Source organism: Chamaea fasciata, unplaced genomic scaffold, assembly GCF_029207755.1.
Source record: "Chamaea fasciata isolate MVZ Bird 193981 ecotype frontalis unplaced genomic scaffold, bChaFas1.0.hap1 SCAF_4, whole genome shotgun sequence".
NCBI lineage: Eukaryota > Metazoa > Chordata > Aves > Passeriformes > Sylviidae > Chamaea > Chamaea fasciata.
This window is the reverse complement of record NW_027094089.1, coordinates 27,346,097-27,373,272: the sequence shown is the minus strand read 5'-3', so window position 1 is coordinate 27,373,272 and position 27,176 is coordinate 27,346,097. Positions and strand designations below refer to the sequence as shown.

Here is a 27,176-nt window from a genome sequence, read left to right as displayed (position 1 = left end):
GTCACTACATACTCCTGTGAAGTGAGGTTAGAACTGTAAAGCTGTAAGTGAATGACCTCAGCAGAGAAGAGCTGAATTTCTTTAAAAACCTGCAAGTAGGAGTATCAAACATGCAAATACATCACACACTGTGCTGTGTACCTGATGCAAAAGCCTACCCAGTCTCTTAATGGCTCCACATTAGATTACAAGCCTTACGGGGCAAATGGAGTCTGTTACGTAGAGTGCTGTAGGCAATCTGGTACAAAAAGTCATTCTCCTTAATAAATTATTTCTACAGCTTTAAAGGTTTGGATCCTCAACAATATGTATTTTTATTTGCTAATATTAAATGAATCCCTCTTGGAGGAGATAGATTCTGTTGGCTAGGACTTCTTACGACTTTTAAGGCCAACACAGCACTAAATAAACTGAAACAATTTGAACTTTGTAGACTTTTTATGCTGTGAAACAGTTATTATAGAAAAGGCATTTAAGAGTGGGGTTTTTTGCCTTCAAGAATTTTGGAGTTGTGTTTCATTTTTATTTTCAAGATGACCAAATAGTTCCAGTAATTTCTGATCTCTTTGCCAGTTTATTATTAGTGCAACTGGCTACAAACCAGCTGACTGATGTGAGTCTCATAATAAAGAATGACAAAGCTGGACAAGGGTCCCATGAGGAACCAAAGAAGGAGGATCAAACACAATTGTAAAACTGTGCAAAAGGCTACAAGGTCTCTGGCAACAGTTTTACCACTTTCTATAGCACTATTTATTCTATAGCTTTTATTTATTTTCCTTTCCAAGCTATTTGCATGTTGCATTATTCTCTGTTGTGTTATTTGTCTGTTTGGGTTTTTTTAACATCATGTAATGGAGTACACAAATATTCTTACACAATATAAGTGCACAACTCTTTATTTAATATGGCTTATGAATATATCCCGCAAGATAGAGCATCCCTAATTATTTGCTGTGTTTTCAGATGTGATCTTAGGTTTGTGTCCTGTAGTTGTTTAAATTAATTGTAATTGTGAAGAAAAGTCATGCAGCAGCATTTTTTTCCAGCTATTGTGTGCATCAGAGTATGGCTGCACACACCCAGAGATCTCCAGACATCAATAAACCTTATGAATCCTGTTTCTGCAGAAACAGAAACTAAGGACTAGTACAAAAGTCCCCCATGTCCTTCCTCCATCTTTCAGTATCTCTATTCTCAATTTAGCTTGTCTGATTTAATACTGATTTTAAGGGTGTTGTTACAGAAAGGTTATTGCAAGAAAAAGTGAACAGTTTTAAGAAGCTACCTGGATCATTCAAGACGGGACTAAACCAGATTATCATCTGGTTCCCTTGGGATTCTTAGCTCTAGGTTGATAAAGTCAACAGATTTAGGTTCCTCTTCAGTACTGTGTCTAATTTTTACTGCCCTGCAATTCAGGATAGGTTCTTGGAGGGAGAGTTGTATCTCTTAAGAGTAAGATCTGTGGAAACCATCATTGCTAAAAAATTAATTCTAACCTAGCCAGTAAGAATGATGTAGAAAAGGAAGTACTGTAGGAAATGTTGTAGGGAGTTACCTTAGTCATTGATGCTTGGACATGACATGTCACTCTTCTCCTTACAGCCAAGAAAAGCTGTTATGTTTTCCATATTTACATCTGAAGTCCATTCAGGAATCAAACTCAACTTATGGGAGCTGTCCCTGGGATCCAGTACAACATACCCTGCAGATCAGTACATCTCTACTAAAGACATCTAGACTTCCACATGCAAAAAACAAACAAAAAACAAAAAAAAAAACAAAAAAAAAAAAAACAAAAAAAAAAAAAAACCAAAACAAAAAAAAAAAAAAAAAAACCAAAAAAAGAAAAGAAAGAAAAAAGGGGGGGGGTAATGGAGCCTGTCGGGGCAGGGGAAGGGGGGTGGGAAGCATTTGAAGAAAATTTGGGTGTCAACAATTGCTTTTATCTCATTTTCTACTGACTGAACTATATCTTTACTGTCATCTCTGCTACTCCTCTGGTGATAAAAAGTTTCCAGGCCTTCAGGCAATATGAATACCTAAAGCATTCCACCAGATTCAAATACCATCTTGCCTCAATGCAGATCTACAAAGGTGGTTTTTGAGCATACAAGAGGCAACACCTAACCTTTGAAAAATTCAGTCTTTCTTTTTCAAGAGACAGGTAATGTGTTCTGGGAAGAATTCAAACTTGACTCCTTCAAGCCAGACTATCAATTCAAATAAATTGCCTTTAGGACAGAATTTTTTATTTCCAGATTTCTACGTGAAACAGTGGCATTTACAGAGGGCAAAAGTTTTACTCAGAAGGCAGAAAGAGCCTCATGATCTCATTTGCTCAAGGGGTCCACCAGTACCTTAAAAGGAAAGAAAAACAAAACACAGCTTTTGCTATCCTTCCTTTATATTTTTATATTTTTTGATGGCATCTAAAGATTAGAGAAGACCCCTGTTACAGCATTCGGTGTTCTTACTTTTTGCATTTTCAACAGATAGGACCATGATCATTTAAGTCCAAGCTCAGTGCTGTTAATGGTTCATTATTATTACCCTTTCCTCTAGTTCATTTACAAGCTGCAGTAAACGCCTACATAGGTCAAGACTTCCCGAAGGCTGAAAGGCCTCTCTTCAGCAGTAAGACCCAGAATAGAAAAAAGTGAACAGAGAGAAATCGCCATGGAGGAGAATTATTCCAGGGTTTGTGGAGCAGACACGTTGTCTTATTCCCTGGCATCACTGAATCCCTTCATATCTATAAGGTTAAGGCCAGTACTTGTCATTGTCTCCACTTAGACTTTCCTTCTCACCTCTCCACATAGCTTCCTGTGCTTTTTAAGTGCTTGTCAAACACACAGTGCAAGGAGGGTCCATGGGAAAGGACATGTAGCATTAAGACATAATACCATTGCATTAGGTACTGAAACAAAGAAAAAACATAAAAGTAATGCTCCCTTCCAACTTCCCATTCTCTTTCCCTAACTCAGAGTCCATCTTCCCAGAGGTGAATGTTAATCCAACTGGAAATTGTTGTAATCAGACAGAAGGACACAGAAATGTAGAAGGCAGGTGTCCATCTTCATACATGGTCATTGTGTCAGAGATTAATTAGACTCTGCTGTCTGTAAAAGGATCCTGAGGACTACAAGGAACTGGGACATGTGTTTCACATCTGTATCCAATGACAGAAGCACCGGCTGCACAGTGGTCGCCTAACTGAATCAGGGCAGTGGTTCTTTACTGACTCAGAGGGAAGGGTGCCAGCAGCACCACTGAACGTGCATTACATGTAATATAGAAGGAAATTTGGACAGCAGCTTGTTATAACACTATTTTGGAAGTGTATGAGTCACTGTGTTTCTGGAATCTGAACCTTTCTCAGCATGTTTTTGTGCTAGATATCCTGCCATGTCATTTGAGAAAGCCTGAAGGGCTGAAGCTGAGTTAGGGCTGAAGCTGAGTTAGTTTATCCAGGATCTTCATATTGGAATACTCTAATCCATTTCCAATGCCTTTCTTCCTGTTTCCAGAAAAAAAGAATGCAATCCAGTATTTTCTTCCCCTGTGAAATATTTACTTAAAACCCTTTTGTAATTTACACTAATTTCCTTCAGATTAGAGCTACCCACTGAGCCTTTCACCTCTGCTCTTGCACCGTCTGACTTCTCTGATGCTTTCAGATGAAGCTCCCCCACTTCTCAGTCCACACCATTGTGTGTACAGCACTCCTTGACTGTTCTGTTTCAAAATGTTTCTTGGAAGACTAGACACCAATGCTGAAAAAATCGCATATGAGCTCTGCATGCACTAAGCATGTCAGATGCCTCTGCATTTCCTTTGCTTCCTTTCTCTTCTCCCACTGACAGTTGTTTCTGTCTGCAGAGCTGCACATCTGCCTCTGGAGCCTTAGGATTCAGGCAGGGCTCAGAACTGCACTGATGGCAGAAGGTTCCTCTCTCTAACCAATGTCATAATCTTGGCAACACCTCGGGGTTTTTTCTTACATTAAAATCTAGCACCAAACTGAATTATCCTTCTCCTATCAACCTATTAAAATATGTTTATTTAATCTGATAAATACAGATATTCACATGTGCATACAGTCTTTCTCTCTCCACCTGCTTTCCTTACCTTCCCCTCAGCCCCCACTTAAATACAGTACCCAAATTATAAAAGTGTAAGAAAAGTCAATGTGGTTGTCCTCAAAGCAGACTGCAGATAAATGGGAAGGTTCCTATCTTGCAAACAATTGCATGTGTTGCATTGGATTGAGCATTTGAGCAAACAAGTGTCAGCAAAGATGAGTAACATTTAGGAAGGTTCTCAGATGAAGACTAACAGGTCTTTGATGGTACCAGTGCTGAGTCTTATTCACAAAGTCTTCAATGCCTAACAGGCCTTTTAGATACCAGCCCTTTGGTGTATTCACAGTGTCTGGGACCCAGCCCTCCAGTGTCTGCAGTCATCCCTGGGGTCATGAGAGTGCTCAGAGCCTACCTCACGGGTGAGAACAAGAGAAATGCAAAAAACTGGGTTTCTCCAGTCTTTGTGTCTGACTGATGTGATTGAGCAGGAATAGCCAGAGCTGTCCCTTGCTTAACTGTCCCTTGAATCAGAGCCAGGAAGCAGACAAGTCCTGCCCACGTCCAGCAGTAAAATGTCTCGAATGGGAGACGGGAGTGAGTGAGTTCTCCCCTCTTTTTCATAACACATGTGGAGCAGACTTACACGAAAGATAAAATCTATCAGAGGTCTTCCTAATGACAGCCTTACAGAACCAATTCTGTCCGTTGTCTTGACATGTGACAAAGACCATATGGAAGTGATGCCTGATTTCTAAACAGGACTAGTTTGTTTGTGTTTTAAATTTTATAAAACTAGTTAATACTTTTCAAACAAAGACAGTACAAATGACTTGACAGAACATAAGCTATACTCTGAACATACTTGGCAGATATAATCTTAAAATACCATTGCATGTCACTTTTTAATCAGTGTTACATGTTTTATAGACCTGCCTTTAAATGCGCTAACCAGGCACCTTCCCACTTCTTCCTATAGCTTTCCCTTACATTTTATTAAGCCAAGAAACAGTGTAAAACACCACACAAAATTTGTATCGATTAATTGTTACAAAATTTTTTTAAGAGTACAGGTAACTGAGCAATAAAAGTCATGCTCAGTCCTGAGTACTTCTGTGCTGTGGCTTCTCCAGTATAAGTTAATTTATCACAAACTTCATGGACTCTTAAGCAAAACAAAGTTCAAGCTCACAGTAAATAACTGCAGCACATAGTTTCTGCCAGCTGCTGAGTCTGGGATGGGATACTCCCCATTTGCCTATTTTTATTAAATTCAAGGTCCTCTTACGTGCCTTAATTGCTTTAGTCATACAAAGTATGTACAATGTGTGTGAAGCCTGATGATAGATTATAATCTGTGAATTTAATAATTTTAATAATAATAACAACAACATTAATATTGTTAGAAAACTGAATCGGTGCCCTGAATCTATACCCATGACAGTAGTATTTCTGATATTTCTGTGACACTTATCTTCCCAGTATCTACGTGCAGTGTAGGACCACTATTTTCCCTGCCTGAAAGAAGGGAAAGACACATGGTGTGTGTTAGCTCATGGCTTGCATTCCCATTCAAGCCCAAGATCCTGAAAGCCCACACCACCTCGTTGACTCACATTCTGATGCAATCCTGCAATCCCGTGTGTGCACCAGGAGGGGAAACTCAACAATACTGCAATATTTTGGTGCCTGAAGATGAACAAGACATCACCACCACTTAACCCTGTGGCATTGCACATTCCAAGTCCTTCCTCCTCTGACATGGCTAAAAAATCATGGACTTAGCTGGAAGAATGTTAGCAATTCAACCAGGGCTCTGCAGAGACTGCCTTTACCTTAAAAACAACACTGTTATTCCTCACTTCTTACTAATACAGTGCACAGTGATCAGCATTTTATCATCCACTTGTCTTGTGTTGGGAGGGTAATAATTTTGGGCATCATCACAAATGTTTTCTTATTTTTTTTTCACTGCATCTATACATATGAAATCCTTTTGTATGTCTCTGTTCCCTTCAGAAAGCTTTCTAAGGCTGGAAAGTTAAAATAACATAGATTGGTTTTAGTGCAGTACACCACATATTGTTTCTATCATCCAAGAATTGCTTAGCCATGGTACACTTCAGCAGCACAATTTATTACAAACCTTGGAAGTCATTTCAGGAGCCCAAGGACCTCACGGTCCTTAGACCAAGTTTCAGCAAACTGCTCAGATATGTGATCACTAGGCAGATGTCTGGAAACGTGTTCTTGCACATTTATCTGCTAATGCAAATGTCCCAATACAGGCATTAACACTCAGGAGCATTATGTGGATTTTAAACAATTCCTGGAAGAGTTGGGTCCCATAAAAGTGGTTCTGACAGATGTAATCCTTCTCCTCACCTTTGCCAAGTGCTTGCTCTGACTACAGGAGCCAGAGCACATCGAGTGAGACTCCTGCCTGCTTCCACTGTTTCTGGTGCTCCAGACACTACAATATCCCTGCCCAGGGCTGACTTCACTCTCATATTGTTATTATTCTGGTTGGGAAAGAAGCAGCAATGTGGAAGGGAAAGATAAAACAGGAGATAAGAGGATATTTTTATGCTTTCATCTACACAGATGACATTTGAGATAGGTTTACACCTCTTCTCTCTTGGGGTTAATGCCTCAAGGAGAACAGCAACAAAATTAAGGCTCTTTTTGCTGCTGTGGGAAATAATTCTTTCTCTCACCCTGTTCTGTGAGGTATTTCAGGCAGTGGCTCTGAGTGTCCACAGCACATAACACAATTGGCTCCAATCTTACTGGGGCCTCACAGTATTAGTGTAATAAAAGTAAATACCAAATGGTCAGGCCTTAATTATAATCTGGACATTCTGTGCTCTGGCAGTAGATTAGAGGAGACATTGACTCGTGCTTTAAGGCACTGAATCTGCTACTGGCATGAGGGCGAATTCATCTAAAGAGACAAGACAGCAAAGTGAAATCCCATGTTTCCTGCACAGGGTGTAGAATGCAAACTAAGAGGAAGTGTAAGGTTTCAGTAAGTGAACACTCTGTATGTTGGAGCAGCTCCAGCTGTGGCTTTTTGTGTTCAACTCTGACGACTATTTCAAGAAATCAAATACTATTTTATAGAAGCTGGGGAAGCAAAAGCTTCCATTAGATAATGATTGTATAAGGACCCAAATTCTCACATAATGCTTTGAGGAAGAATTCTAAATAATTAATGTTGCAATCATCTGTTAATCTATTCTCCTTCACTTTTAATTGTGTTTGGAGCAGGAACTGGCCCTGAACATGCTCTATGAGAAATAATTCAGGTGTACAAGAAATAAACATGCTCTGCAATCTGTACTGAAACAGGTTTCCTTTTTTCACTGGATTCTTCCAGTTTTAGGGTTCTGGTGACAATATGTCTATACTTATTTCACTTTCAAAGTCCCCTCATAATTTATTTTTCTAATTGCCATCACTTATATGGCTAGGCTATTGTAACTACATTATATCGGTAAGGAAGATAGGGCCAAGGTTTAATTTTATCCAATATAGTCACAATTTCTTGAAAAATAATAATTAAAAAAACCAACTAGATGCTATAAACCTGTGAATAAATTTCTTCAGATCTAAATATTAGAAAAGAAATAACAGGTGGAGATGAAACAAAAGCAGCATTGATAACTGTTACAGCATAGCACTGTGACTAATAGTGTTACAAAAGGTCTGCTACAGACAAATTTCTGTAGTCATTCTGGGTATTTTGGCTTGGCCTTAGCTTCAGAGTGAGTTGTGGATTAATTTGCCTTAGGAGTATTGTAATGGCTCAGTCCACTGTGTTAAGAAATGTGTATGGTAAGGGATCACTGCTGACCTGGAGACTTTCTAACATAAGTGAAGATATGTGGCACTGAAGGGCAGCAGGCAGATGGTTCATCCTCCTAGCATCATTACGTTGGGCCAGGAAAAAAACCCAGATCTACCTCTTTTTGGTAGTGTAGTCTTTTTGGTAGTAGTCCTTTTCTCTGCTTGTGTGTGCTCCCATGCCTCCACTTCTAGTGGTACTTCTAGTGGTAATCCAGGCCATCCTCAAGTGCTACAGAACTGGGAGCTGCTGCCTGGCAATGGTTTCCTTGCAGTTTGCTGCCTGTTTAAAGCGCAGGGTGTCAGATCAGGGGTGGGACTGCTGCTGCCAAGCAGGGAGAACCAGCAGGGATAGACTCCTTATCTGCTGCAGTCTGAATGCACAGCTTTGATCAGCCAGTGAAGCACATCCAGACAAAGTTGCAGGGACACACGTATTTCTCCAAGCTTATCTCCTTCTCTCTGCTGAAATGGGTACATGGGTACCCAAACATGCACAGAACCAGGCACAGGAGGTTGAGTTACCACTTCGGGTGTGTGATGGGTCAAAACTGGGCGCCTTTAGTACATCATTGGCAAATTCTTCCTGTACAGCTGGTTAGCCTGTTGAAGTTCATCTCTTGAGATGTATGGCTGCTGCCAGTTACCTCTGTTTCACTGAATGTTTTGACAGGAAAGCACAATCAAGAAGGGAAGAAAAGGGAAATCAGAATCCAGAGGACACAAATTCTGCAGCCTCTAAATCATTCCAATTTGTAATAATCACAACATCTTTTTAATAAAAGTTTTACTCGGACATAAATATTTTGTGAGTGCCCTTGAGACATTCTTCCTTTCAGAGTCTCCTACTGCTTCAGAGCAATATTTGTAATTGAAATAAACAATGAAATCCAATAAAGAGCAAACAGGGAAAGCTTCTTAGCCCTAAGGCCAACTGGTAGAGCATAGCTGATGGCCACACAGCTGCTTTTTCTTCCTATCAAAATAGCATGTCTGCACGCAAAATTGCAATGGGGAATGCTCCCCAGCCTGTGACAGTTAGTTCTGAATAACACCATTTGTGGGTGAACATAAAAACAGTACAATCATGTGCCAGTACCTGCTTAGTGTGTGTTGGTCCCACTTAATTAACTTGTGTAGACGTACCCTGGATTGTTTTTTCTAGAATATGCTATATGATCCTCTGAGGCTGTATGATACACACCATAAAATAGAAACAAAATTCTATACTTGGGGTTTAATGTATATTTGCTCATTACATGGGCATGAATATTAAACATGTTATTATGTTGGTGAGGTATATGTTATATATGTTATGTCTGGTGAGGTCTGCTTGATTTTTTCTTTCTGTGGCTAATCTTTAGAAATAACCTGTATTTTCTACTAAAACAGATCTTTTGTGGGAATGGTCTACAACTTTGTCCTAAAACTGGGGGAGCAGTACCCTTCACGTATCTGAACTTGCCTATAGGTAACAACCTCAAGTCAGCCTGACAGCAGGACCTTCAGGAGAATACTTCAAGAGAGGCGTTGGGGATGAAGTACGCAAACAAGGGTCATCTGTATTTTAAGGAAAAAGAATGAAAAGAAAGAAGACAGGAAAGAAACTCCTCATACTTTGTTTATTAGAAATATAAGTGTTCTTTATTGCTCACTGCTCCCTTATTAGAAACAAAACAAACACAAGACACAGGAGCAAAAGAAAAGAACAACTCAATGGCCAGACCAAACAAAAGAAGAGGTATGAGGCTAAGATATTTTGGTGGAATCTAAATGCTGTTTCCTGAAACATTCCGTCCAAGGGGTTTCAGCTGATTTAAGAGGTTCAGGCCTCTTCCATCCTATAGCAGAGTATATAATTCTGTTTGAGGCAAATCCTGTATCCTGAAAGCTAAATTCAGGAGGGCTATCTTGCAGACTTTTCTCCTCGTCCTCCTTACTCCATCAGTGGGGTTTTGGCAGATAAATTCAAAACAGCCACACAAAATCCTTGCAGAGTCTGAAACTGATGGAACATTACAAATACATCTGAAGTTTTAATCTCAGCTATTACTAATGTATTTTGCAGTGTTACACTGTGCACACAGACTGGTTTTGAACATATGAAGACCTGACTCAGTTCAAGTCCATCCAGCCAAAAACTGTGCAGCAGTGCCCAGGAGCAGATGTTATGGGGGGAGTTTAAGAAACAGGTGCTATGGAATGACTGTTTCCCAGCAGTTCTTTCTAAGCGTGGGAAATCAGAAACAGGAATGTTTCTGAAACTGTCAGGATCCACTGTTTAACTGTTGACCTATCCTCTGTGAACTCACCTAGTGCCTCTTTGCTCCCTTGCAATTTTGTGCCCCACAGCATCCCAAGGCAAAAAATTACACAATATTCAGATGTAAAAAAGTCCAATGGTCTGACAGCTTGTAGAAGTTTTCCCTGGCTCTTAGCTGATACAAAGTACTGAATGGTTGTTACCCATTTAACCTTCTTTAATGATTTTCTAGATCTATACTTTATAAAGACTTTTACTCTCCCATCATTCCCTTTAAACATTGAAATACCATGTTCTGGTTTTGCTACATTGAAATTGTTGTATAAAAGTTCTAAAAATGCTTTCTTTTCTGCTTTATTTCGTGCTTTCTCTGTGTCTACTTACCCATTTTGATGTGGGATTTCTGGCATTCAGGAATGTGTCATAATGAGATTTGTCAGATGGCTCTCTTTCCTGATAGCATTCCAAGTGCTATGGTTGGAGTGGTGTTCTCTCTCTGAGCACCCCAGGATGGCTTCCCAGAACTATCCACAGTGACACTCTCATCCCTTTCCTGACTGGTAACAGCTCATTCAGAGTTATTGACTCCCCCCCCTCCCCGAAAAAGCTACAGAGAAACATGCCTGGGAAAGTCCCTCATTTACTAAGGCTACTGATCCATATGAATGTTAATTGCAGTTAAGAGTCCTGTTGGGTCAGTACTAATTAATTATCACACAAGTACCACTAGAGACTGATGATAAACTTCCTGAGAGTTTAATCCTTGTACACACAAAACTTCTAAGAAGAATGGGTGAAACACTGAAGATCACAGTTTGTAGAAGAAACAGAAGAAAACAAAGACATTAATAGGGCTTTAACTTGGTCTTGGTGTTCGATGCTGCTCACTGCCCTCCATTAAACAAACAAAAAGATACCATTTTAAAAACAAGTAAACAAACCAACTAAATAACCATACTGAACAAGAGAACAGGTGAGAGGGGAAGATATTTTGAAGAGTCTAAGTTCTAAAGAGTAATATTAAGACTAACTCAACATGTAAATCTCATTAAGAGATATGAGACAATATAAATTATGAGTTTTGTCTGCTGCTTTCATTTTTGCTTGTGTCCAGAAACGTTCTTTAGCATTTTGTTAAGCATATGAGTGGCTCTGACTTGATCTCACTGGGTCACTATAGTGGCTAAGAGCAGTGGCATAAGTTAGCACTTTGCTCTGAGGGTCCAAGCAAAACCTACACAGTAAAAATGCCATGAAGCTAAGTGACACTACAAAGCTCTCACAGTATCAGGAGAAACTGAAACTTAGAGACTCTGGTGTTTGTGTTGCATAGTTAAAACCCCCGAACCTCCAACTAATGCTGAACATGATTTCTATTAGTGTTTAAAATCAACCACCATCCATCCCCTCTGGAATATACTGCTCCAGATGCTCTCTAATCAAGTAGCATCAGTTTAACCTTTCTGCCACTCTGGACTTAGTTGCTACTGCAGACACACTTTTATGTTAAAGGTACTAAAGTATGCAGGCTTTGGTTTTTTACTCTTTCTTCAGTTTACACCAAAACATGTTTTTTGTATGGAATAACAATATATCTGAAGATGCCAGTACTTATGCTAACACAGCCCCTGTGTAAATGTAGGATTTTGTTAATCTGAGTAGTATTTCAGGCTGGAAGTACTTGGGTTGGCATGCTTCTATGGTTAATACCTTCCTGCATAAGAAGGCCCAGAAAAGCCTTCTGAGAGCCTGGACTAGAACTGTGCAGTGCTACCCAAAAGCCCCAAACTATGCTTAACTGGGGTTTTCCAAGCCAAGTGATGGGAATAAGGTTGCAACAGCAAGGCTCATATCCCTTGTGCAATGGAAAATTTGGAGAGGAACCAGTGACTGCTGTCTTTCCTGAATTCTAGTAGATTGCAGAGACACCTCTTCCCTCAGGGCAAGCTACATCTCAAGGGTGAAACAGAGATGTAGAAACTGCAAGGCAATAAAGTGTGAATAATTTTTGTCACTGAATGCTGTGCTGTGAGCCAATTTCCAGGTGTTTTAAAGTGTAATCGTTATCTTGCTCACATTCTTCTGGGAAGAGATCCATTTCAATTAGTGCAATCTCTGAGGTCTCCAGTTTACTGCATAGGGGTGTGGATCAAGGGGGCTGTTTACAGCTTAGCCTGAACAAGATTATCCTGATGCTTTTGGGTTGAAGAAAGCAATTATGGCAATTGTGTGTGAAATGTTTGCACTGCTTGTCTTCTGGTTTTTCTAACCATCTTGCAATTTTGGGGATGTTATCTACTCCTGATTTAAGACCTCATGAATAATTCCCCACTTTGTGAGGAGCAGAGCAGATTGTACACTTTTCTTTCAGCAGCAGTTATCACAAAGGTAAGCCCAGTTCTCCCCACTGCCAGGTTGTGCTCCAATGTTTCATTACTTCATGCATTTTAAGACAACATGAATTTCTACATTTACGAAACCATCCCAGCACAGTTGCACAGGAAAATGTACTCTTTAATTTACACTGCACTTAAAGAAATCAATGGTAGTTTTAATCTCTAGAACTGTTCATTTTGACATGTAGCTGGGATGATGTTTAGGCATTGGGAGAAAATTGGGATCTCCTGTGTAGGCTACTCTGTAGAGCTTCCTCATGTATTCTATGTGGAACTGCTTTATGCGCCTTTTTAGGCAGCACAGTTGAAGATACAACACATTCAGTGAGGCACTTCCACCTCAGGAGCTTGTCTCTCTTGTTGATCCCTCAAACCTGTTATTCAGTTGTTAGGATGTTGTACAAAGTGAAGCTGTTTACAGAACAAGGGAGTGGAATCTACATAAGAAATGGCTGAAAATCTTATGTCTGGTCCTCTGTGGGAAGCGCCACTCATCCCACCTGCAATTGCCTTGAACAAAACACAGACATGCTCTGTAGCAGGAGCTACACGTTTGTGCCCAACAACCCTGACACTGGTGAATAAAATTGGTTTGTCATTAATGGTGCTAAAATAAAAATGTGGTTATACAGAAAACATTTTCTTCATGTTGGTAAGTGTTTTTTTTTCCAAATAAAAGGTTTTAACAGGGAAAAAGAATGCTTTGGGTTGGGTTGGGTTGGGCTGAAATTCTGCTTCCAGCTGTTTCATAATTTTTTTGCAATTTCCCAGCACTCTTCCAGCTCCTCTACTCAACCCCGGTGAGGCACATCTGGAGAGCTGTGTCCAATTCCAGGCTGCTGAGCACAACAGAGACATGGAGCTCCTGGAACAGGTCCAGCAGAGGGCAACAAAGGTGATTAGGGAACTGGAGCATCACTCTCACGTGGAAAGACTGAGAGTTGAACTTGTGCAGCCTTGAGAAGACAGAAACAACCGAGAGGGGAACTCACCAATGTCCATAAATATCTAAAAGGCGTGGGTGCCAAGAGGAAGGAGCTAGGTTGTCCTTGGTGCTTGAGCAGGGAGGTTGGATCAGATGACCCACTGTGGCCCCTTCCAACCTGGAGGATTCTGCGATTCCAGAGGTGGAAACAGCTTTTCCCTTGCGTAATAACAATAATAACACCAATAAAACAACAATAATAACAGCAATAATAACAATACTATCTCCCCGTGTTCTCCGCGGAGGACCGACGCTCTCCCTCCCAGCTCCCAGCCACGGCCTGTGTGCCCTCGGGGCCGGGCCGGGCCGGTAGGTGAGGGCAGGCCGGGGCTCCGCCTGCCCCGGGCGGTGCGCGGAGCTCCGCGGGGCCGCGCTCGGTGCCGGGGCGTTGCGCGGCGCCATTGGCGGCCGCGGCTGAGGGCGGTCCGAGGCGCCGCCGCCGCCGCCCTTCCCACCCTGCCCCGCCGCCCGTGCCCGGCCTTAAAGGCGCGCGGGGGCTGCGGCGGCGGCAGTAGCGCAGTGCGGGCGGCGGCGGCTGTTCGGCGGTGCTGGGAGCGCGGGGGGGCCGTTCTCTCGAAGCGCCTCGCCTGGAGCCCCTCCCTGCCGCCTCCGCCGCGCTCCCGCCCCTCGGGCCGAGGCTGTCACCGCGCCGGGCGCCGCCAGCATGTTTGACAGGACGCGGCTGCCCTTCGTGGCGCTGGACGTGCTCTGCGTGCTGCTGGGTAGGTCGGGGGACCGCGGAGGAGCGGGGGGAGCCGCCCCCGGGGCGCCGCGCTCCCCCCCGCACGGCACCGCGCTGATCGCATGCTCGCCTCTCCCTCCCCGCCGCGCCGGCACCACCCGGAGCGGGGCTCCTGCCGGGCCGCAGCCCCCGCCGTGCCTGCCCGCCCCTCGCCCGCCCCGCTCACGCACGGGGGGATTTGGTCGCTGCCGCGGGCCGGGAAGGGAAAGCCCCGGGGGGAGGGAGCTGCTGCAGCTTATCCACTGACATCTGGAACTCCCTCTTCTCTCTGATGTCCTTGCTCTTCCTTCCCTAACCTCCTCTGTGGGATGAAAACCGGTTGTGGCAAAAGCCAGTGCTGGAGAGGTAGATGTCTGGTAGATACCTGCAACCTGGGATATGTTTGTAATCCCGAGTGGTTCGGGAAGCTGTCCTGGAAGGGGCCGTCATCACGGAAACACGCCTCATCCATCCCGGGTCCCACAGAGGCACGGCGGTGCTCCGCAGCGGGGCAGGGACTCGCTGTAAGTAAGGCTCAGTTGAGCGCGGTCTTGGTGGCACCGAAGCGCCGCTGTAGTTGTAGGCTGGAAGCGAAATGGGGCGTTCATTAGAGCGCGGTGTCTGCGCCCTGTGTCCGTGTGCAGCAGGGAGATACCGGTGTTGGGGCAGGAGCGGTGCCTCGATAATGGCCAGGGGTTGAACCCACACAGCCTCAGCACACTGCCACAGCGCTGCAATGCTTGTCCTGGCCAGCCCAAATATCAGCGCATTCCCAGTGTTACTTAATTCTATTTCAGTCTCTATTGAAACTACTTCATGCCCTGCCAATTTGCGTTAACTCTCTCCTTTTATGTAATGAGACAGTGTAATGATGTCAATTGTCCATTTGAGAAGGGGCAGTTTTACTTCGTAAAGAAGTGACACCTTTGTGTCTTGGGAGCCTAGGAAATGTCTTTACTCTCTTGGAGATGTACTTCTTGGTCAGTCTTAGGAAGTACTAATTTTGGATGTTTGCTTCTTAAGAAATAACGTCAGTACTTCAGTACTCTCAGCACTTTCTTGTCGTGTTCAGTGGATAGCATTCGGGCCTAGCTCATGAATTCCTGCTTTGCTGAATTTTTTGGCTGATGTTTGTAGCATCACTGCAAACATAATGAACAATGTTTTTCTCTTGCTGGATGCTTCAAATAGCAATGGTACCTGAAGCTAAATGTCATTAAAAAGCAAAATTACAATGAATGATGTCTTCCTCTGAGGTAATGTTACAGGAGAGAGAGCTTTTGCAAAGTGATAATGGATCCATGTAGTCCACTGGGAGCAGTCTTTATTCAGATCAGGAGTTTTATCAAACTGCTATTGTGAGGCTTAAACTTTCATTCTGTCTTTATGATCAGTGAAGCAGTTTTGTCTGTCTGGATAATTGTCATTACAAAATCTTTATAATTAGACAAAAATTTTGCACTATGCATATGGTTTGGTCTGTATGAAGCATATGGGTGTATTGTAAGTAATCTTGAGTAATCAAGGAAAGCAAAATATATTGAAAGTAAGACTGCAGAAGCATATAACTTGAGGCTCATCCAGCTGAATGGATGAGGGTTTCCCCCTACTGCTGTCCCAAGTCACTGGGACAAAACTGGGAAGGTAGATTCTTGACCTTGCTCTGCAGTGTAATATCAATTTACACACCTTTCCCTTCTCTCCCCCTCACCCTGTGTAGCATTTGTATCCCAGATGCACTTACCTGGTGCCTCAGTGTACTGGAGGGTTGCCAGTCTTTTTATTTTCCCTTGGGCTTGTTTACTTCCTGAATAGTCTGAAAAATGCAGGCAGTGTATAATATGAAGTTCCCTGACACCTGCAACTTTAAACACATTGAGTTACGGGTTTCAGTGAAACTCTAGCTGAGACAAAAAGATGTTTGCAGAGTGGGAAAGATACTGGATGTAGGACCAAGTTCTCTTCCTCTTCTACCTTTCATCTGGTTGAGACAGGTCCTTATAAGAACAAAGGTCTTACCTATGTCTAATGGCTGCTTATTTTTTTTACTGTAAAAAGAATTGTTCCTCTTGATTGTGGACTTTAACTCTCACTTATCCCCTGCCCTTCCCCCTGCCTGTGCACTTTGGTATCTGCTCAAATGACACAGGTAACTGCTCAGATAAAGTGACTTGCCAGTATGGATAAATGATACCTAGTATTTCCACTACGGCGACCACGAGGCCTCCAACAGAACTGAAGGTTTAAAAACTAGGAAGACCAGTTTCAGTTGAGGACTGAACCCTCAGTCTTGGTGCGTTAGGCCATGCTGCCACAAAAAGGGATACCAGTAGCATCCTTAGAATCCCCAAGGTAACTCTTGTCACTTGATACAGAGCTTTTCTTTTTTCCTCACTTTTTTCCATATATACCTTCTCCAAAGTAAGTGGAGATGGGGAAGAAAAATTAAGTTCATTGTCTCAGTAATGATGGACTTGAAGCCCGTGGGATATCCAAGCATACCACTTGAAGTTGCACTGATCTGACACACCCATGAACTCACTGCAGTGGAAGCAGGTGATTCTGACTTACTCGCTCCTGGTTTAGTCAAGCCATTTTTGTGTGGTTTGAACTTTCCCAGTGTAGGTTTTTCAAAAGAAAAGGAAGGGAAAAAAGAGTGATGCTGTGATTTTTGTGTGTGTGTCTCTGTGATTTAGATGGATTTATTGGAAGGTGTGACATGCTTAAGATGGAGCTGGGGTAAGAGAATAAGAAGGACATCAAAGAAGAGCAGGTGGGGAGAACGGAAAAAAGTAGGAGATAAAAACATTAAATTATTAGCCCAATTTGGTTGCCTGAAACTTGAGTCTTAAGTTTCTTTTAATTGTCCTTAAGAAACATATCTCCCTCATCTGCCTTTTTACCCAGTAAAGGAGAGAGAATTCAGGGAAAGCAGTCTTTGGTGCCCTCAGAAAATAGCTCCTTCCCTCTTATCAGCATGATAATTCTCTCCTAAAAATAACACTGGAGTTTCAGCATTAAGCCAGCTTTATATTCTGCAATCTAAAACCAGCAAAAGCTGCAGGTTACTGCAGTATCTGTCCTAAAATAGTGTGAGGAGGCTGTATCTGCATTCTGTGTGCTTATCTGCAGTGCTGGGTATGTGTGTGCTGCATGTCTGCATGCAGCTCTGCAGTGCTGCAGCCAGCACCTCCCTTACTCCCTGTGCTCCAGTGGACAGTGCTCAGCTGTTTCTGGCACTGGAAAGCATGAGTGGCCTAGACTGCAGGATTTCTTTCTCCCTTATACTTCTGTTACTCGTCTCTCCTAGGTTTTCTGATAGACATTTTATATAGCATGGCAGAGATTGGCATTCTAGACAGTAGTAAAACCATTTTTCAGAGATATATACTGAGGCTTGGTTCTTACGGTTTTATTACACTTTCAAACTGTCATGGAAAAAATTACAGCTTATTAGAATAGCTTAATTAGCTAGCTTGCAACTGGTGTTTTCATTAGGCATGACATATATATACACTCTCTGCCACTCTTACAGGTCTAGTGTTTGATTGCAAATCAGGCTCCTTTTTCATTAAGGCAGGTAAACAACACTTAAAGAACAAAGTTGGGAAACACATGGCAGTATTCCTGCAATCAGTGGTAGAACTGCTAAATACGTTTATCTTTAGATCAGACTCTCACAAAGACCAAGTCAGATTAAAGGAAGCTCTGCAGAGGTGACTGGAGCCATAAGGAAAACACTGTCACAACTCTGGGGCGAATTTCATCTGGTCTGTACTTATTGAAAATAATGCCTAACTTGAGTGCAGGGGTGCAGTACAACGCAACTGTATTTCTTTAGTCCTTTACCTGACTATGCAATTACTGACAAGCTCTTATAAGTAACTGGGGAGTGTGCTTGTCAATATGTGATTGCTGGTGTAATGCAAGAATACGTCCAACCCAAGATTAGAAAAACTGAAGCCTTCTAAAGAATGCAACCCTTGCTGCTCTGATTCACTTTTCTGCATATATTGGAAATAGTAAAGAATTACTTAAATTTTAAACTTCTGTGGAAAGTTTGTATTGGGATTTCATCTTTTTTCTTCCTCTCATGTCCTACCCTGTGACTTTGGGGAAGGTGAGACTCTGGCAGTTTTATTTTTTCATTACGATGATTATGACATTTTTAAATGAAACTACTTCTGAATAAGGGAAGGACCTCAGTCCTTCCAACCAGAAGGACATGTGAACTGAACCCAGAGATAGTAAACACTCACATCTCTTTCAGCTTGCTGTTTAAAGACGGCTGGAATGTTTTGTGATACATGACAACAGCAGATGCCTGTATGTAGGACACGGTGAGTTTGCTTTTGCTGGATGTGACCTGTGGGGGTGAGATGGCTGGACCACCCTGCAAGGTGTTTTGCTTTCAGTGCTGTTCTTCTCTCTTGGGAGTGTTTACTTGTGCTGTCCCTGAGGGCTGCAGTCTCGGTGACAATTAAAGTATTACTGTTCAGGCAGGGAAGGCTCCTTCTATGTGGGTTAGCACTTCCTGATTGCCCTAGTTCAAATAAAACCTCCTCTGCTATTATTTGTGACTCACTGATATGTGTGTCACCATTCTTATTTTCCACATCATGTGGGTGCCAAATACTTTTTCTAGTGCATGAACACTTTGTAAAGTTGTAACAGGTACATGTGAAGGTGCAGGTTGTCTTCAGTGGCACTATCTACTGGGTACCATGACCTGCTACTCATTAAGTTGACACTCTCAGTTAATTGGAAATGTAGTTGTTACCTGAAACTGGGAAAATCTTTCCTTTCATGATGTGCTTTCTTCTTTGCAACAGTCACTTTTTATTTTCTCCAACATAAAGAAAGATGCTTTACCAAGACTTGCTCCCTCTTGATCAGAAGCCTGCAGAAAAACTGCAGGTGAGTTCAGTTAGTTAATGAACACTATTCAAAGTCAGCAGTTTGATTCTTGTTCTGCCAGCTTTTGCTGTTGTGTGTCTTGTACTAACTTCTGACTCAAAACCAGAAGTTCTTGCGCTTTTTGACAGCAGTGGGTGTATCCTAGCTCACCATTCAGTGCCTTCCCAAGAGCCAAGTCATGAACTCAGGACTATATTATTTTCTCTTGGCATAATAGGGTAAGATGCTTATCAGCTCTTGGGTTCCTTACCAGCTGCTTGAGTCCTAGTGATTTTTTTTCCTTAGTCTTAAACAGTCAGAAGGGCTCTTGCAGCTTTCTTACATGAGGGTGGTGACCTTTGCATAAGAGAATGGGAGGGGAAAGGACTTCTGACACTTTCTGTAGAAAACTAAGTATCACACTAAAATTAAATTATGAAATAGCTAATCTCTCATAGTGAAGAATTCTTGCCTCCCCTCTATACTGGTTGAGTGGTTGTTCATGCTGTAGTGAGCTGATGCACCATGCCTCCTGGTTTTAAAGAGTTAGGCAGTACGCAGTGATAGTGACTGAAAGCAGCTTGGTCTGAAGGCTGCACAATCACACCCTGGTGAGGGGAAATAAAGAGTTGGTTACTGGTTGCCTGCTACTGCATAGTTCTGTGTAGGAGCACTGTTGCTGACCAGATGCTGGTGAGGGGATAAAGCTGTGATAATCTGTCTGTGACTGTGTTGCAGCAGTGGAAGGCAGGTAGCACAGAGAGGTGACCCAACCTGAAAGTACCCCATGTGAAGAGAACTTGAGCCTTGTAGTACAAGGCCTTGCCAACTGACTTGGTAAAGCTATCCCCAACAATTGATAATCTTCTTTCCAGAATTAGTCCAGGAGAATTAAAACAAACTCACCTTGGGTGGAGGATAAAAAGGAAAAAAGTGCTGAACAGAATTGCATAGAAACGTATTGGCAAGATATGCCACCCACAGAAATATGGCTTTAAAATGTGCTTGATTTATTTCTTTATCTGCTTGGTTTGGTGAGGATGCTTCTCTTCCTTATTCCCTGTCATACAAAAGAAGCTTGTAATTCTTAGGTTTTATTCAGGTAAAATAGTTGATTTAAACAACTGAAAAATCTACAGACACTAGAAGTTCAGATAATGGATGACTAGCAAAAACAGCTAGTTTTATGACAAGAATTAAAACCATTTAAAGTTATTTTGAAGAAGCAAGATTTCCTTAGGATACTTTCTGAAATTGTTTTGCTTGTTGTTTTGGTTGTTTTTGTTGTTGTTGGTTTTTTTTTTGTTTTTTTTTTTTTTTTTAATCTATATTATTGCCGCTACATCAGAAAAGACTACTCACAGAATCATAGAATGTGTTGGAAGGGACCTTAAAGACCATGTAGTTCCAGCCTCCCTGTCATGGATAGAAACACCCTCCACTAAAACAGATACTCACTTCAGCTGTAACAATAAATTTCTCAGTCCTGCCTGTGAACAGACTTATAAGCAATTTACTTGCCAGAATAGTTCAATCCTGCAATTTTAAAACTAAAAAAATTGTTCTTCTTATATTAATAATCTGATGCCTGTCTCTTCTTGTTTAACAATTGACTACTAATGACTTGACCCACTTTCTGGGAGGAATTTTCCTTTTTCATGTTATGAGACTGCTCTCAAAGGTACAGACTCAGAACTCTGTTCCATAAGCCTACATTGTGGTTTTGGCTCTGCTTTTGCCAGATTCTCTGGTGCATTAATCCTTCTCATACAGTCAGATACAGCTGTTAAAATCAAGACTGCTTGTTTGTACGGAAGCCAAGACCCAAGTAAGCTGCTTTAGCAAATTATGATATAGAAAGATAATGTTGAAACTTTCTACTGCATTTATCAAACACTCTTTCTGTTACCACACTGAGTTTGAGGAAATGACCAGTACAAGAACAGGCTGCTTTTGCTCTTTTATAGGCTTTACTGAGTCATCTTTAAAAAGCTGTGACCAAGAATCAGTCTGACTCAGAAGTTTGGGAAAGCACTTCAGTTTTACTTGTATTGTACTTCAACTCAGTTTTGGCGTCTCTCATTCATGTGGTGTCTTGATATTTGGCAACAGAAAAATAAAGGATTTTTGAAATTTTAAATTAGCGAAAACAGGTATGTCAGATAAGGACACCCATTTTGGAATGTCTGTCAACCAGATGCTGCTAAATGAAACCAAAGGTATGGATGAGCCATATCAGTACACCCTTATTTCTGTGATGCCGCTGAGGAAACAATGGATTTTCTAGACATAGCCTAGATTTTAGTGCCTCCTCTCCTTTGTCTGCCTCTGCTAAATGTGCAGGGTTCAGAGGAGCTGTGTGGGGTTTCCTTGGATCTCATAAGGTAGTGTCAGTTTGTTACTTAGCCATGCCTGGTCTGGAAGAAGGGTCACAGTTTTTTGTGATTTCTTTCCTTGGAAAGGAGAAAACTGTACCAAACAGGAATTATGCTCAGTTTTTGCTTTTGTGTAGATGGAATTATGTATCAAATTTCAGCATCTCAGGTGGCTTCTGCCTCTCTTAGACTACAGTGACATTTTAACCTCAAATTAATATTAGTGCATTTTTGTCTATTTAACTTAGTTCTGTTATTGCCGAAAAGTCTTATATTAGTAACTCACTGAAAGTAAGCAATAAGTGCAATATTTCCTGATACTGGAGTACTGGGATAGTAAGGAATATGCATATATCTAGATTTGTCTGCCTTGTTTAGAGGCATAGAAGGGTAGTGAACTGTGCTTATCTTAACCTGAAGGGTTTGGAAGCTGGTGGTGGAGAAACCTGAGAATAAACTGCTAATTATAACCAGGGAAAACTTCTGATGTGCAGCAAGCTAATGGCCCTTAATGGGTACAGAAGGCAGACAGTGAGCCAGTCAAATAGGAACTATTTATTAAATTCCAAAAGTAATCTTAGTCATTATTTTACTTAATGTCTGCTTTCCTTGATGTTCCATTGTGTGAGTTTTTTATACTTTTTTTACTGACTTGTGGAAACTGGGCTTCACTTTTATGTTGGTAGGTAAGCATATGCTGCAGTACTAGTATTCAGCTAAAATACTCCAAGCCAGTGTGATGGCTTGGTCTAACACTAGTGGAGATCCTGGGGATGGAAGTCAGGTCACTGTTTCTGCTTTCAGACTCTTTTCATTATTCCTATCTCTTCTTTTAACATAAGAGTCCAATTACCTACACTAGAAAATTATATACCTTAATACATAGAAACTGAGATCACCAGTCTAATGCTGATAGCTTCTACTGCAAATGGAAAGCAGCACCTGGCATAGCAGTGTCTTTGTGTAGTGTAAGACTTCCTATGCTGTGACATTATTTGTTGTACTCAAGTGTCAAGAGCAATGTGTAAGTATTTTTTCCAGGTTCTAAAGTAATGGATTTTTTGGGCAGTCTCCTGAATCACTACAAAAGAGAACTGCTCTGATAGCTCAAGTATATATAGGGTATGGTCACTTTTCCTTTTAAAATCTGTTTAGATTGAGCTTTCTATAGAGTTTTTTCTTACAATGTACCATTAGACACTACAGATTTCAGTCTACAATGAAAAAGTAGTTCTGTTCTCTTAAACATGGTGGCATGCAGCAGTATGTACAGTGTAAAGTGACGTTGTGGTGTATGACAGGGTGTACAATGTCATGGAAATTCTGAGTCCCTCTGTAGCACTGCTGACTTTGTTAAAGACTATTTAAATAAAATACTGCTATGCTTGTAGGCCTCATTGGAAAAACGAGCATTTACATTCCTGACAACTAATTGCCTATTATATTTCTAGAGACTGAATGGTGTTTCAAGTTAGGGTGTGTAAGTTATAGGTGAAATACTCTGAAAGCCTCCTGTTGTGCACTCCCATAAAACAAAGATTAAAATGGAAAAATAGTTAAAACTTCTGGAATTTAAAAGAGAAGTAGTCTTGAATGACATTCAGAGTTGGTGTCACCTTCATTAAAAAAAGGCAAATCCTTGCTTGTCTTGCTGACTAGCTGACCTTGACTGTTCCATTTCTTGGTCGTGTTGCCCTCCTAGTCTGTAAGCTCTGTGTTTTAGGTAGATTGTGTGCAGAAATCTACATCTTTGGGGGCATGTACATTGTTTTTAATACTCTATACAGTACCATCAAAGTCTTTAACTGAATTTGATGCTGAGCACATAATGCAAGCAGTGATGAAATATTTAATTTCCCCTACACAGGAGGGGTTATAGTGGGAGAAGTCACCCTTGCTTACTGTGCCTACAGCCAGTTGGACTCTTCTCACCCCTTGAGCAGCACTGCAGTGCAAAGAACTGCTGACCTGTCCTGTTTCATCCCCTCTGCCTCTGCCCCTGATTTTTTAGCAGTTAGTCTGGGATCTTAAATATTTTCAGGTTTGTCAGTAAAGGGGCAGTTGGCCTCTGTGTACTGAGTGAACTAACTGCTAATGACTTCCAGGTGTGGGTCCATCCCTTGGCCAGCTTCAGCCTTCTCTTTTTCCCCACCAGAGCAGACCCCAAGGCACAGTCTTTGCTTGTGACCTGCTGTTGTCTTGCTTGTCTGGTGTACGTTTCTCTAAGTAATAGAGCACGATAGGATATAATACTGTCTTGTTTCTGCATTTTTTAAATTTGCATTTGCACTTGCACTTATCTAAGTGCTCACAGGAGAGACAATTGCATGGGCTTCAGAGTAACATGTATTTAGTGTTTGTATCAGTTCATTTTTTAAATCGAAATGTAGTTATAAGGGAGAATACACTTGTCCATGCAAAAGTTTTTAAACAAGTGTTTTGACTTCTAATTAATTGGGACTGTAGAACTAGTGCTCCCAGGTGCTGCTGAATGCAGGGAAACTGGAATATGATGCAGTTCTGTCTTAGTAAATGACTAGACTAGAAATTGCATGCTTGTGTTGAGACTGTTCCAGCTCAGAGGAAAGTTTTCTTTGCTTCCTGCCTCCATCACCCTTGCCTGGCATAACAAAAAGTGGTGAGGAACTTGCTCAATTGCTGATCTGGTTTCTCTGCTGGGCAAATCATAAATCAGAGGACAAATAAAAATGTACGTAGCATAAAGTTGCAAGCAAAATAGTAGGAGAGATTAGAATGTTGTTCATGCTTTTAAATGCATGTATCCTGTTTACTGAAGCCTATCACAGCTTCTGGCATTATCAGAACAATCAGTTTGCTGGTATTAGAAATACTTCACATTCTTTAGTGCAGAAAAGTAAGATAAAATTCTTTAAAGTGGCCAGGAGGTAAGTTGTGGGCTACCCACTTCTCTCAGCTACTGCAAATAAATAGTGCACTGATTTTTCTCTTGTACACTCCTTACCTCTAGTTATCAAAAATCTAAATGCTTTCTCATTATTTTAATATCTTCTTCCTCTTGGTAGTTTTTTGTATTCCCTGTTTTTTTGAACCACCTGTTTTAAAAGATGTTGATTCTTTCTCTTGACTGTTCATATAAAAAGAATTTCATTCATCCTGTTTTCTGCAGAGAACAGTATCATTTACAGATGTTTCCAAACTCTCCAGTAGCATGAAGCTGACTCAGTTTCTTTAAGTCTCTTGCCTACTTCCTCACCCCAGACTGTACACTGAAAAAATGAACAGTGAAGCAAACATGGTTGTCCTGTCTGAAAAAAAGCAAAAGATACATGTGTAAGAGTAGGAAAACTTGAATTCTCTCTTGCTCTTGGTAGGAATTGACAGCTGTATAGGTTTAGCTTGAAATGACTCTGTGAAGTTATTAACAGTATCATCTGTCTAATAAGAATGTCAGCGGTAAAATGTAGTCCATCTGTTTTGAGGATATAATTTGTTGTGTTTTGTGGAGATTATTTCATTATTTCTGTTAGACAGAGTTATTGTTTGACACTCCCTAACTAAGCTATAAACTGTGAATTTCTTTACAAAACCCGAAGCTGACTTTGTCAGCATATCAAGTGCAGAATGTATTGATCATATTCTTCAGGGTAAGTGTAGAGAAACAAAAACTCTTCTCAGTTTCATGGTAGTCCAGCACAGGTTCTCTTACTTAACACTTACTTGTGAGTTCATTGCAGCATGAAGAAAAATCTTCAGTTAATAATCAAGCTAGAATGTTCTCATTTACCATAGTGTCCCTTAAGGGTGACTGCCTTTCTCCCAGTTCCTAGATATTAACTTGTTTTGTTGAAGAGAGCTATCTGATTGAGGACCAGACAGGAGTACAGAGTAATACTGCCTTGGAGGACTTGAAACAGCAATTCAACATGAGTTTGTCTGCACAGAACCTCAAGTGGATATTCAGTCACTTGCACAGATAAAGGAGGCCAAGTAGGTTAATTAAGGTGTGTTTACAAAATACAGTGCATTCCTTTGTACTATTTAAAAATGTGAGGGAGAAAGCACCACTGATCAAGATGCAGTTTCATGAGGTGTCGAAGCTGATCTGTCCCATCTGTCCTTGTCCTTTATTCCACACCCTTGGCTACGTGTTCCTACTTTGTCCTTTAAATCGGATGTTACAGTAATACAGTTGGCCGCGTGAGCAAGTGCCTCTGAAAAACCAGCGTTGTGTGGGCATGGGCTAATCTTTTTGGACAGGTTGGTGCTAAAACTAATGCCTAGGCAAGAAAGGGGTAGTGGGGGATGGCCGGAGGTGGGAGAAGGACAGGACAGTCTTAAGTCATGCTGGGTTGCTCTTGAAAGCTGAGCCGAGTTTTGTGAGCACTACATCTGATTGAGAACTAGGTAGTACAGTATCACTGAAGTGGTTAGAAACTAAGTGTTTCTTTCCTTTTAGACATAAAATAATATTCTTTCCTGGTTTTAAATATTTATGGCAGTTGTTGTAAAATACACTGATTTGGCTATAAATTCTTTTCTCCTGTTCAAGAACAATAGGCAGCGTGCTGCTAAAGCTACATGGACACCTGGAAGGCATCAGATTCTGACTTCTTAGGCCTCCAAGCTTAAGCACCTAACTCTAAAATTACCAGTGTGATAAATCCCACAGATCAGAACAGTAGTGCAGTGTTACACACATTGTAAAAAGGTGATGGATTGGTACCCTTCACTTCCATTTGTAGGATAAACTGAGATTTTTTTTTTTCTGTTTAGTCTTGAAAAAAACACTAAAAATATAGCAAATTGATAAACATTTTTTGATTAAACAGACTTCCTTTGGGGGGAAAAAAAAAAGATTTCACTTTCTCCCCTTGGGTACTGTTATTTTATTTTTAACATTCTTTTTCTATGGGTGGAGGACCATTCTCACAGGGACTTCCTCCCTATTCTCCTAGCCTGGACCTCCCTTCCTTCCCTCCCTACAGGCATTTGTCACACTATGTCATACAGCTAAATGTGATCAAAAAGGCTGTGTATATTACTGTGAATTACTGTAGGTGGTCAGTGGAAACTACACTGCAACTGGCTTGGACCTACATATTAGAGTTGAAAACTCCTTGTGAACTCAGCATACCTCACATAACTGTACAAACGTGTGTTGCCCTGTTCTTTCAGTTCTATCTCAAAACTTAAGGTTGTTCGATCCCTGCTCAGTAATTCAAGCATCGTTCTTGCCTTTGTCTTCCTCTTAACCCCGTTTACTTTTTTCTTGTTCATGTGTATGAAGCTTGTTTACCTTTTGTTCATAGGCAAAGGCTTCAAATTTTTGGAGTCTCTTTTCCTGTTCAACTTTGTTACTACATCTGTAGCTTTCAGGGTTATAAAACAGTAGGATATTTTGGGTGGAGGAGATTTTAAAGATGATCTCGTTCCAATACGTCTGCCATGGGCAGGAACACCTTCCACTTGACCAGGTTGCTCCAAGCCTCATCCAGCCTGGTCTGTGGGTTAGCTAGAGTCTATTTGTGTGAGCATTGCAGAAGTGTGTCCTTTTGTAAGTCACAGAGCACTAGAGTGCCTGGTTGTTTTCCCTTTATAATTAAAGGGGAGAGGAACATCGGAGGACT

General features: G+C 41.3%; 1 protein-coding gene across 1 annotated transcript in view; it reads left to right on the top strand.

The window, feature by feature from the left end:
• Positions 1 to 14,148: 14,148 nt before the first annotated feature.
• The window catches only part of PLPP1 (phospholipid phosphatase 1), a 62,565-nt gene continuing 49,537 nt past the window's right edge, over positions 14,149 to 27,176 (top strand). The window contains exon 1 of the mRNA XM_066181156.1: positions 14,149 to 14,297. Coding sequence (XP_066037253.1) covers positions 14,240 to 14,297 — 58 coding nt within the window. The 5' untranslated portion in view covers positions 14,149 to 14,239. The remainder of the gene's footprint in view (positions 14,298 to 27,176) is intronic.